This window comes from Schistocerca gregaria, chromosome 6 (genome assembly GCF_023897955.1).
Source record: "Schistocerca gregaria isolate iqSchGreg1 chromosome 6, iqSchGreg1.2, whole genome shotgun sequence".
Taxonomy (NCBI): Eukaryota; Metazoa; Arthropoda; class Insecta; order Orthoptera; family Acrididae; genus Schistocerca; species Schistocerca gregaria.
This window is the reverse complement of record NC_064925.1, coordinates 126,420,414-126,433,222: the sequence shown is the minus strand read 5'-3', so window position 1 is coordinate 126,433,222 and position 12,809 is coordinate 126,420,414. Positions and strand designations below refer to the sequence as shown.

The 12,809-nt window shown below is 43.2% G+C and overlaps 1 protein-coding gene across 1 annotated transcript in view; it reads left to right on the top strand.

The window, feature by feature from the left end:
* Positions 1–7,898: 7,898 nt before the first annotated feature.
* The window catches only part of LOC126278761 (uncharacterized), a 62,321-nt gene continuing 57,410 nt past the window's right edge, over positions 7,899–12,809 (top strand). Inside the window, exon 1 of the mRNA XM_049979037.1 lies at positions 7,899–8,153. Coding sequence (XP_049834994.1) covers positions 7,899–8,153 — 255 coding nt within the window. The remainder of the gene's footprint in view (positions 8,154–12,809) is intronic.

The window sequence follows — 12,809 nt, the reverse complement described above, 5'->3', positions numbered from 1 at the left end:
GGTGCAAGCTGTTCGAGATACTGAAAAAAGGAGGGGTAAGCAATAGGGAGAGACGGGTCATATACAATATGTACAACAACCAAGAGGGAATAATAAGAGTGGACGATCAAGAACGAAGTGCTCGTATTAAGAAGGTTGTAAGACAAGGCTGTAGCCTTTCGCCCCTACTCTTCAATCTGTACATCGAGGAAGCAATGATGGAAATAAAAGAAAGATTCAGGAGTGGAAGTAAAACACAAGGTGAAAGGATATCATTGATACGATTCGCTGATGACATTGCTATCCTGAGTGAAAGTGAAGAAGAATTAAATGATCTGCTGAACGGAATGAACAGTCTAATGAGTACACAGTATGGTTTGAGAGTAAATCGGAGAAAGACGAAGGTAATGAGAAGTAGTACAAATGAGAACATCGAGAAACTTAACATCAGGATTGATGGTCACGAAGTCAATGAAGTTAAGGAATTCTGCTACCTAGGCAGTAAAATAACCAATGATGGACTGAGCAAGGAAGACATCAAAAGCAGACTCGCTATGGCAAAAAAGGCATTTCTGGCCGAGAGAAGTCTACTAATATCAAATACCGGCCTTAATTTGAGGAAGAAATTTCCGAGGATGTACGTCTGGAGTACAGCATTGTATGGTAGTGAAACATGGAATGTGGGAAAACCGGAACAGCAGAGAATCGAAGCATTTGAGGTGTGGTGCTATAGACGAATGTTGAAAATTAGGTGGACTGATAAGGTAAGGAATGAGGAGGTTCTACGCAGAATCGGAGAGGAAAGGAATATTTGGAAAACACTGATGAGGAGAAGGGACAGGATGATAGGACATCTGCTACGACATGAGGGAATGACTTCCATGGTACTAGAGGGAACTGTAGAAAGAAAAAACTGTAGAGGAAGACATATATTGGAATACATCAAGCAAATAATTGAGGACGTAGGTTGCAAGTGCTACTCTGAGATGAAGAGGTTAGCACAGGAAAGGATTTCGTGGCGGGCCGCATCAAACCAGTCAGTAGACTGATGACCAAATAAAAACTGGTACTGCTGTAGAGATCCCAGCGGGCTATCTAATGTGCGTCGTAAATTGTGAATGAAACAATTGGTAACACATTGCGTGCGCCGCACTGTATTTTCGCACTCAGAGAAGAAATTTTCTTTTTGAATTTTATTGAAAAGATTTGCAGCAACGAAAATATATTTGTTTTAATGACTGCCTCTGCAACTGGCTTTTTATACACACGAGACATATATCGCGATGTTAAAAACTGTCAACTTATTCGATTTTCTCCTTTTCAGCCTTGTCTGTTAGGTTCCCAAACTGCAGAATAGGACACACGGGCGTAGTGTAGGCAGTCCCTTTAGCAGGGCTGCTGCAGCTAGTAAGTGTTCTGCAAATGAAACATAGTCTCGCTTCCCTCAACATTTTCCATGTGAAGGCCCGATTTATGTTGTTCGCAATTGTAATCCCTAGCTCCTTAGTTGAATCACAACCCTTAAATTAGAGGACTTCATACTTTCTACTGTTTGTGGACAGTTACCACTTTTCGCGCCATATATTGAACTTGTGTAAATAGTTTAGCAATTTGTTTTGATCTTCTAATGACTTAACTAAGCTATAAATGACAGAACGATTTGTTAAACACACTGAGAGGGCAGCTCAGCTTGCCTCCTAACTCGTATGGATTGACAAGCATTGGCGAACCGCAGATAAGAGTGTCACTTCGCAGTCAGTTACTCCCAGTCAGTTACTGTGAACGGTAATATTTCTGACAGGAAACCACGAATGCTTCGACATTCAGCATACACGCAATTTGATTATAAGCCACTTGTGAGGAACAGTGTCAAAAGCCTTCCCAAAATCTAGAAATATGGAGTCAAGTTGAGAGCCCTTGTGACAGCAGTCAGGTGTGAATGAAAGGACAGTTGTCTTTTAGAAGAATTATACTTTCTGAAATAGTGCTGGTTATCTGTCAATAGATCACTTTCTTCGACGTAATTCATAGCATTCGAGGTAGCTCATAGCATTGCCAAATTCACTACGTTCCACGTTTTAGCTTCAGCGACGAATATTTCCTCGAGAGAGTGGTTTCCTGATTGCTTAAAATGGCGCAATTTCATCTACATACCCTGTAAGGAGCCCAACTGAGCCCCCTTTATTCAGCGACTGAAGCTTCCTCACTCCTCTGAGTGTATCCACTTCTAAATTACTCATTTTGGCAGCTGTTCCTTACTTAAACTCAGTAGTATTTACTACGTTTTCTTTTGTGAGCCAATTACGGAAAACCGTGTTCATTAACTCCATTTTAGTTTCGATATTATCGCGAACATTACCACTGATATTGCTCTGTGACGATATTGACTGTGTCATATACGGCCAGAATCTTTTACAATTTCTACAAAGTTTCGAGACAAAGTTTCGTTGCGTAAACCGTTATAGTCATCTCACATTGAAATCCACGGTAAGTTTCGAGCCGTTGTAAATCATTGCCCATTCTCGTTGGTGACAGCGTATAGGGCACGTACATCATTACATGTGATGAAATAACTATCAGTCATTTTAAACGAACGTTTCAATTAGTTTTCGACACGTCATCTTCAGATGAAGTGTCAAGTTCCCCTCGCGTGAGAAGTGTCATGGGTAAAGGACAGCAGCCTCCTAAGTAGAAGGAGCATTGGATGGAATATTAGCGTGCCTCCGGAAGAGAGTGGTTGCGACATTACAGGGTTGGAGGGGTGTCCAGTCGTCGTGTCATGGTCCTAGCTATCCATTCTACACCGCTTTCAGGCGAAGTTGCGTCAACAGGGCGCTCCATGGAGAGCACAGTGGGGAGCGCCTGTACCGGATGACACGACTGTCGTTTAGTCGTACTTCCCACTTCTTACCTGAACACATTAGTAGGACGCAGCGTCTTTGCTCAGAATTCAATAGGTTCCTATCTTTGACGGTGCACTTGGCCACTTCAGACGTCTCTATATCTCAGCCTATATCCGGAGAATATTTCATTGTTGAAATTCACCAATAACGTCTACGTTTTCGTAGAGCATGACATAGCTCCAGAATCACTTTTCACTCTGCAGAGGAGTGGCACTGATTTAGATCTTTGTGGCCAATTGAAACTGTACATCGTGCGAGGCTCAAATGTGGGACTTTTGCCATTCGCGGAAAGTGCTGCGCCGACTTAAGTAACCAAGCACACGTCACGGTCTGCTCCACAGTAGTAGCAGGCTATTGCCCCAAATCGTTTCTTCGCTACACCTTTTCTTTCAGGAGCGCTAGTATGCGGGAGAACGCCTGTGAAGTTTGGAAGGTAAGAGAGAGGTACTGGCGCAATTAGAGCTGTGGGGTCGGGTGGTGACTATCCAAGTCGGCAGAGCACTTGTCCAAACTAGTCAGTGTCCCACATTCGAGTCCTGATTCGACACACTGTTTTAATCGTTGGAGGTGTTTCCTAGGGCACTGTAACAGTTAAGAGCTGCAATAATAACAGAAGCCTTTTCGTGATGCATCTGAGTTGCATCTGCATGTTCGACCCAACAACGGTGATTTTGTGGACAAATAAGTACAACGTAAGGACACTACGTATGTAAAGCGAGCAGCTCTGTTCTCGCACCCAAATCCGACTGAACATGCAAGAAAAGCTCAAAACCGAAGTATTACACTTCTAACGCTGCTTATATCGTAAGGAAGCTTGTCACGCAACGGGATATGTCCCTAAAAGTGATACTAGAGTGTCCTATCAATATAATGTGGAGCCACTGGGCATCTTCTGTTGCCACGTTGGTGCATCACACCCCTGCGCCAATGTTCTGTACGTCAGCAAGCGTGAGTCTGTGGCAGAGGCAATCTGGTAATCTTGAATCCATATCACTACACCAGTTATGAGATTTCTGCCTCTTTCGCTCATAATTGCATTGTTATCCACAGAATCTTACGTGGCACAGCAAGCATCTGACGTCATACAGAAGTATAGACCGGTGGTGGAAATAGTGGTAAGCGCGTATAGATTTACAAACGGCTACACAGTTCGGTGAACTCCACATTTAGCTGACGTGGAACCAGCGGAGCATGCCACGTCCTGATCGACTACCGCGGTACGGCTTGTGCACGAAAACCTACAACTTCAACACTACGTATCAATCAAAGACAAGGCTAAAGTTTCTCTCTTCGATGAATATATTAAGACTTACTTATCAAAGTTACCTGAATGTAAGAGAAATAAAAAATACATTAACAGCCCGAATCACTATGTCTGTTTTCCGGTAGTCACGAACTATGCCCAGGAAGTGGCAATCGCAATTGGTTGAGGCATGCGCATCAGCGCACCATGTGCGCAAGGTGTTGGCACGGGTCTGTGAGCAACGCATACTAATTAGTAACAAGGAAAGTATTCAACGCTATAACATTAGTGGGTTATCTTGTGTGTGCGTTATACTTAAATCGTTGCTCCATGTAAGCACACAGCATTGTGATCGTTGTTTTCTTTTGTTTTAACCAAGATACACATCGTCAACAAATTACTTGTATCCCATGTAAAATTATGGCTGTCGGACTTAACAATCTACCTACGCCTGTATATCCATAAATAAGCAATTCACATCAGACCACAGCACCCGACTGAGAAGCGATGCCTCGCTTGTCACTGCGCTCAGACGAAATACTTGGGCAGAAGACGCCATGTTAGCACAACTTACAGAGCTCTGCCGTCTTCTCCACTGCATTAAGATCCAATTGCAGCGCCTACGCAGAGACATTCAGTAAAATTAAGGCCATTAGCTTGGGCACAGTGGTAATATTTGTAGACTCAAGGTTTCGTTCAAGCTAACAAACACTTACCCCATCATACAGTATGAAAATATTGCCAGAGCATCATTATTGTGCCATGTTGTTTTCTAAATTTCAAGATACTCTGAGTTTCCTCAGTGAAGGTATCTCTCTTGAGGAGAGGTTCCGCCGATTTGAAATTTTATTCAGGATTAAATTGTGTGATGAGCCGGGACAAGCCCGAAACCTGGCCTTTCCTGTGGACTGCTCTTAGCGATTGAACTATCCAGGCATGACACGTGACCATTCCTTGTAATCGAAAGAGCTAATAGCAAAGTCGAAGCTGAAACGGCGGGTTGTGAGTAGTGCCTGAATGGCTTCGTCACTAACGCCACTGCGAGCGTATGTCAAGGTTCCGAGTTAGAGCCCCGTTGTGGCACCAGGGTTGATAAGCCACGTAATTTCACACACTGCCCCAAACCTCCCCATCTTATTGGTGGGAGCGCGCTTTGGGTTCTCTGCTGTAATTTTACAGGCTTACCCGGCCTCTCTGTTGATATCCTGAGGTGCCAGATATTCTGCTGGATACCAGTGTCGTTCACCAATAGTATTTCGGCAACGCCACTTGCTATCTTCATCACACGCTACCAGAGACTACACGATGTAGAAGAAAATTTCGATGAAGCAAATACTGTGGTGTACCTGTCATATACAGGATCTATTTATGTCGAATTCGGCTAGGTTCTAAGGAGTTATGACACAAAATGTGTGTTCTGTCAACCTACCACAGAACAGGACTACTAGGAACTGTGGAAGGTGACCTGGGACTAAGAAACGCAGGAATTTGCTATATACCTCGCAAATATGGCATGTCACTCGTTGAATACACAACTAGGACAGTGGACATGCATTGAACGTCAGAGGCACACCAGACAAAGACAGGCAAGCTACACTACTGGCCATTAAAATTGCTACACTACGAAGATGACGTGCTACAGACGCGAAATTTAACCGACAGGATATGGAATCCGTGGGTTCAGGAGGGTAACACGAAACACCGTGCTGGATCCCAACGGCCTTGTACAACTAGCAGTCGAGATGACTGGCATCTTATCCACATGGCTGTAACGAATCGTGTGGCCACGTCTCGATCACTAGGTCAACATATGGGGACGTTTACAAGACAACAACCACCTCCACGAACAGTTCGACGACGTTTGCAACAGAATGTACTATCAGCTCGGAGACCATGGCTGCGGTTACCCTTGACACTGCATCACAGACAGATGCGCCTGCGGTGGTGTACTCGACGACGAACCTGGGTGCACAAATAGCAAAACGTAAGTGAAGAAGATTTAAATGATCTGCTGAGCGGAATGAACAGTCTAATGAGTACACAGTATGGTTTGAGAGTAAATCGGAGAAAGACGAAGGTAATGAGAAGTAGTACAAATGAGAACAGCGAGAAACTTAGCATCAGGATTGATGGTCACGAAGTCAATGAAGTTAATGAATTCTGCTACCTAGGCAGTAAAATAACCAATGACGGACGGAGCAAGGAAGACATCAAAAGCATACTCGCTATGGCAAAAAAGGCATTTCTGGTCAAGAGAAGTCTACTTATATCAAATAGCGGCCTTAATTTGAGGAAGAAATTTCTGACGATGTACGTCTGAAGTACAGCGTTGTATGGTAGTGAAACATGGACTGTGTGAAAACCGGAACAAAATAGAATCGAAGCATTTAAGATGTGGTGCTACAGCCGAATGTTGAAAATTAGGTGCACTGATAAGGTAAGGAATGAGGAGGTCCTACGCAGAATCAGAGAGGAAAGGAATATGTGGAAAACACTGATGAGAAGAAGGGACAGGATGATAGGACATCTGCTAAGACATGAGGGAGTGACTTCCATGGAACTAGAGGGAGATGTGGAGGGCAAAAACTGTAGAGGAAGACAGTGATTGGAATACGTCTAGCAAATAATTGAGGACGTAGGTTGCAAGTGCTACTCTGAGATGAAGAGGTTGGCACAGGAAAGGAATTCGTGGCGGGCTGCATCAAACCCGTCATTAGACTGAGGACAAAAAAAAGTGTATATCAGGCATTGCCGAACGCCGGCCGCGGTGGTCTCGCGGTTCTGGGCGCTCAGTCCGGAACCGCGCATTTGCTACGGTCGCAGGTTCGAATCCTGCCTCGTGCATGGATGTGTGTGATGTCCTTAGGTTCGTTAGGTTTAAGTAGTTCTAAGTTCTAGGGGACTGATAACTACAGCAGTTAAGTCCCACAGTGCTCAGTGCCATTTGAACCATTGCCGAGCACGGTCTGTGACTCAATCATTCCATGAACTATTACGAAATGCGGGTTTTGGCACAGAGCCCCGATCCTAGGATAGTATTATAAGAGAGTCTTTAGAGACGAAACTGACGGAAAACCTCATGAATTGCTTCAGTGGGTGCTAGTTCAGGCTGCTGATAACGCTACGGGCGCAACAGCAGAACTCCACAGCTTGAAGAACTGATATTATGGAAGTGGTTAACGAGCCCAGTCTGACCAAAAAGCGCACCGGACACTAGCTGTAACATCTCAGCGTGCACCTGGTGAAGATAACGAGTCACGTTGTCAAACCACTGTGTTTGAACGACGATGATATCCAGTAGAATATCCGTTACCACATATCAGGGAACTCTGCTGTAGAAAGAAAATTTCCTTCTAGAAACATCCCACAGGTTGTGGCTAAGCCATGTCTCCACAATATCCTTTCTTTCAGGAGTGCTAGTTCTGCAAGGTTCGCAGGAGAGCTTCTGCAATGTTCGGAAGGTAGGAGACTTTGTACTGGCAGAAGAAAAGCTGTGAGGACGGGGCGTGAGTCGTGCTTGGGTAGCTCAGTTGGTAGAGCAGTTACCCGCGAAATGTAAAGTTCCCGAGTTCGAGTCTTGGTCCGGCACACAGTTTTAATCTGCCAGGAAGATTCATATCAGCGCACACTCTGCTGCAGAGTGAAAATTACATTCTGTGGAAATTATATCTGTAAGTGGCCATATCGGGTATTTCAGTTATGCTTTTTCAGAATTTATAGGGAAAACCATTGGGTTAGTTCTCTTGTGTTCGCACAGAGGCCTCCTTCAGCAGATGACGACCACAGCACAGGAAGCGCGGCTCCTGATTGGCCCTGTGGCTTCGGCGCTGGAGTGGCTGGGCATGTTGCAGTTGCCCGGTAGCCCGCCCCTTGGGCTCAGGGCGCTGAGGGGAGTGTTGGTAGTCACCATGGGCCTCCTCCTCTTCATCCCGTCAGCGCTGTTGCTGCTGGTGGACCCGCCGTCCAATGCAGAGACCTATCGGGAGGTCTTCTTCCTCTCCGTCGCGAGCACCACCTGGTGGGTGAAGGTGAGTCCACACACTACACTAACGGAAACATTCATTTCTCTAAAAATCTGTACGTTTCTTAAGCCACTGTATGGGACATGGTGCTGATATGTAGTAGGTCTGGATCATTTGCTTCGTCGATGACCCTTGATAAGAATACCTGTCATGTGACTTATTTGTTGTTTGTTGTTAAGGTCTTCAGTCCTGAGACTGGTTTGAAGCAGCTCTCCATGCTAATCTATCCTGTGCAAGCTCCTTCATCTCCCAGTACCTACTGCGACCTCCACGTTGCCCTCCAATGCTAAATTTGTGATCCCTTGATGCCTCAGGACATGTCCTACCAACCGATCCCTTTTTCTAGTCAAGTTGTGCCACAACTCCTTTCTTCCCCAATTCTATTCAATACCTCCTCATTAGTTACGTGATCTACCCACCTAATCATCAACATTCTTCTGTAGCACCACATTTCGAAAGCTTCTATTCTATCCTTGTCCAAACTATTTATCGTCCATGTTTCACTTCCATACATAGCTACACTCCAAACAAATACTTTCAGGAACGACTTCCTGATACATAAATCTATATTCGATGTTAACAAATTTCTCTTCTTCAGAAACACTTTCCTTGCCATTGACAGTCTACATTTTATATCCCCTCTACTTCGACCATCATCAGTTATTTTGCTCCCCAAACAGCAAAACTCCTTTACTACTTTAAGTGTCTCATTTCCTAATCTAATACCCTCAGCATCACCCGATTTAATTTGACTACATTCCATTATCCTCGTTTTGCTTTTGTTGATGTTCATCTTATATCCTCCTTTCAAGACACTGTCCATTCCATTCAACTGCTCTTCCAAGTCCTTTGCTGCCTCTGACAGATTTACAATGTCATCGGCGAACCTCAAAGTTTGGAAGGTAGGAGACGGATACTGGTAGAAGTAAAGCTGTGACTACCGGGCGTGAGGCGTGCTTCGGTAGCTCAGTTGGTAGAGTACTTGCCCGCGAAAGGCAAAGGTCCCGAGTTCGGGTCTCGGTCGGGCACACAGTTTTAATCTGCCAGGAAGTCTCAAAGTTTTTATTTCTTCTCCGTGGATTTTAATAAGTACTACGAATTTTCATTTTGTTTCCTTTACTGCTTGCTCAATATACAGATTGAATAACACCGGGGGAGATCTATTTGTAACTGGAGACATACCACACGCATGCGAGGTATTCTTTTCAAGGATGCACACACTGACAGGGCGTGAAACCTGAACGGTAGTGACATGGAAGAAAGGCAGTTTAAGAATTAACATCTTTTGTCTTTTAAAAGAATCCTCAGCCCCCCCCCCCCAATAGCCCCCTCCTTCGCTGTCTGTAAATACACCCTATTGTCACAGTTTCATTTCTGCAGCGTTATTTCGCAAAAATATGACTACTACCTACCGGACGTCAACTGCTAACACACGAGCAGCTACTGCCTGTCGAACCCCCTCGTGTTCAACAATGGATTTCGCACTGGTGCTTCCCTACGGCACTTCAGGGTCTCAAAGGTAAGAAAATGTGAGTGTATTTGACAGAAAGCTTTCAGTTTTTACCGATTTCTGCCGAGAGTGGAATGGTGCGAGACGAGAAGGCGGAGGGAGCTAGCAAAACAGGTGGAGAAGGTTTGTAATTTCATTGCCCCTCCTACCAGTGCTTTCACCGCACTCAGGTTCTCTTGACAATGGGAAGGTTTTGGTTCTAGAGCAGAGTGCTTGAGACAATGAAGATATTTGACAAAATAGCTGAATTAAAGTTCCAAGTTGATGATACCCAATTATACAGCTTCTTACTTGGATATTGCGATGGTTTTTGAAACTAAGGATGAAGTGATACTTTCGAAATATCAAAATACAGTTTTGAAGAAATTTATGACAAAACCTGTGACGGTAGAACTTATAGTGCAAGCAGTTTCATCAAATTGATAACGATAAAAATCTACATGAAATCAGGTACTTGTGAAGAAAAACAGGAAATTTAAGCTACTTTGTTGATGGATAATTACATAGCTGCTATATTTGATTTAAATGACATAAACAATGAATTTGCTCAAAGCAAGGAAACGTCACTTAAAAGTACAATAAAGAATTATTCATGAAAAGGGATATATTTTCAGTTCAAAATTATAGCCCATTTTATTCTCTTTCCAATTAATAATATTTGAGGAGCAAATAAAATATGTTCTTTATTGTACGACATATTAAAACTATTGTACATATTCTACCTTAAAAACTAAGATGCAGACTTTATTTTTCTTAAAATTTTGTTGAAAATAAACAAAATTTTTAATTTATTTACTAGAAATATATATATTGTGTGGTAAATTAATATATTTCAAAACTGTTTCGTTATTATTATATCTAGTTACAATATTGCAAGACTTGGTAAATCAAGACAGGAAAACTTCCAGCAAATTAATTATAAATTAATTTTACGTAGGGGAGGTGGGAATTTAAGGAGATGAGACATGGATAAACTAAAAGAAGCAGAGGTTGTACAGAGTTTCAGGCAGAGCACAAGGGAGAAATTGACAGGAATGGGAGAAAGAAATACAGTAGAAGAAGAATGGATAGCTTTGAGGGATGAAGTAGTGAAGGCAGCAGGGGATCAAGTAGGTAAAAAGACGAGGGCTAGTAGAAATCTTTGGGTAACAGAAGAAATATTGAATTTAACTGATGAAAGGAGAAAATATAAAAATGCAGTAAATGAAGCAGGTAAAAAGGAATACAATCGTCCCAAAACCAGACCGACAGGAAGTGCAAAATGGCTAAGCAGGGGTGGCTAGAGGACAAATGTAAGGGTGTAGAAGCTTATCTCACTAGGGGTAAGATAGATACTGATTAAAGGAAAATTAAAGAGACCTTTGGAGAAAAGAGAACCACTTGTATCAATATCAAGAGCTCAGATGGAAACCCAGTACTAAGCAAAGAAGGGAAAGCAGAAAGGTGGAAGGAGTATATCGAGGGTCTATACAAGGGCGATGTACTTGAGGACAATATTATGAAAATGGAAGAGGGTGTAGATGAAGATGAAATGGGAGATACGATACCGTGTGAAGAGTTTGACAGAGCACTGAAAGACCTGAGTCGAAACAAGGCCCCCGGTGTAGACAACATTTCATTGGAACTACTGACAGCCTTAGGAGAGCCAGTCCTGACAAAACTCTACCATCTGGTGAGCAAGATGTATGAGACAGGCGAAATACCCTCAGACTTCAAGAAGAATATAATAATTCCAATCCCAAAGAAAAGCAGGTGTTGACAGATGTGAAAATTACCGAACTATAAGTTTAATAAGCCACAGCTGCAAAATACTAACGCGAATTGTTTACAGGCGAATGGAAAAAAACTAGTAGAAGCCGACCTCGGGGAATATCAGTTTGCATTCCGTAAAAATGTAAAAATGTTGGGACACGTGAGGCAATACTGACCCTACGACTTATCATAGAAGCTAGATTAAGGAAGGGCAAACCTACGTTTCTAGCATTTGTAGACTTAGAGAAAGCTTTTGACAATGTTGATTGGAATACTCTCTCTCTAATTCTGAAGGTGGCACAGGTAAAATACAGGGAGCGAAAGGCTATTTACAGTTTCTACAGAAACCAGATGGCAGTTATAAGAGGCGAGGGACATGTAAGGGAAGCAGTGGTTGTGAAGGGAGTGAGACAGGGTTGTAGTCTCTCCCCGATGTTATTCAATCTGTATATTGAGCAAGCAGTGAAGGAAACAAAAGAAAAATTCGGAGTAGGTATTATAATCCATGGAGAAGAAATAACAACTTTGAGGTTCGCCGATGACATTGCAATTCTGCCAGAGACAGCAAAGGACTTGGAAGAGCAGTTGAACGGCAAGGATAGTGTCTTGAAAGGAGGATATAAGACGAACATCAAGAAAAGCAAAACGAGGATAATGGAATGTAGACGAATTAAGTCGGGTGATGCTGAGGGAATTAGATTAGGAAATGAGCAACTTAAAGTAGTAAAGGAGTTTTGCTATTTGGGGAGCAAAATAACTGATGATGGTCGAAGTAGAGAGGGTATAAAACGTAGACTGGCAATGGCAAGGAAAGCGTTTCTGAAGAAGAGTAATTTGTTCACATCGAGTATAGATTTAAGTTTCAGGACGTCATTTCTGAAAGTATTTGAATGGGAGTGAAACATGGACGATAAATAGTTTGGACAAGAAGAGAATAGAAGCTTTTGAAATGTGGTGCTACAGAAGAATGCTGAAGATTAGATGGGTAGATCACATAACTAATGAGGAAGTTTTGAATAGGATTGAGGAGAAGAGAAGTTTGTGGGACAACTTGACCAGAAGAAGGGGTCGGTTGGTAGGACACGTTCTGAGGCATCAAGGGATCACCAATTTAGTATTGGAGGGCAGCGTAGAGGGAAAAAATCGTAGAGGGAGACCAAGAGATGACTAAACTAAGCAGATTCAGAAGGATGTGGGTTGCAGTGGGTACTGGGAGATGAAGAAGCGTGCACAGGATAGAGTAGCATGGAGAGCTGCATCATACCAGTCTCAGGACTGAAGACTATAACAACAACAATAACGCAGGGGAGGGTATGCTCCTTTAATAGCTCTGTCAGGGATACTTGATCGCCTCGATGTGGCCCTGTAAGCCTGCTCTTAGACCAGAATTTGTGTTTATG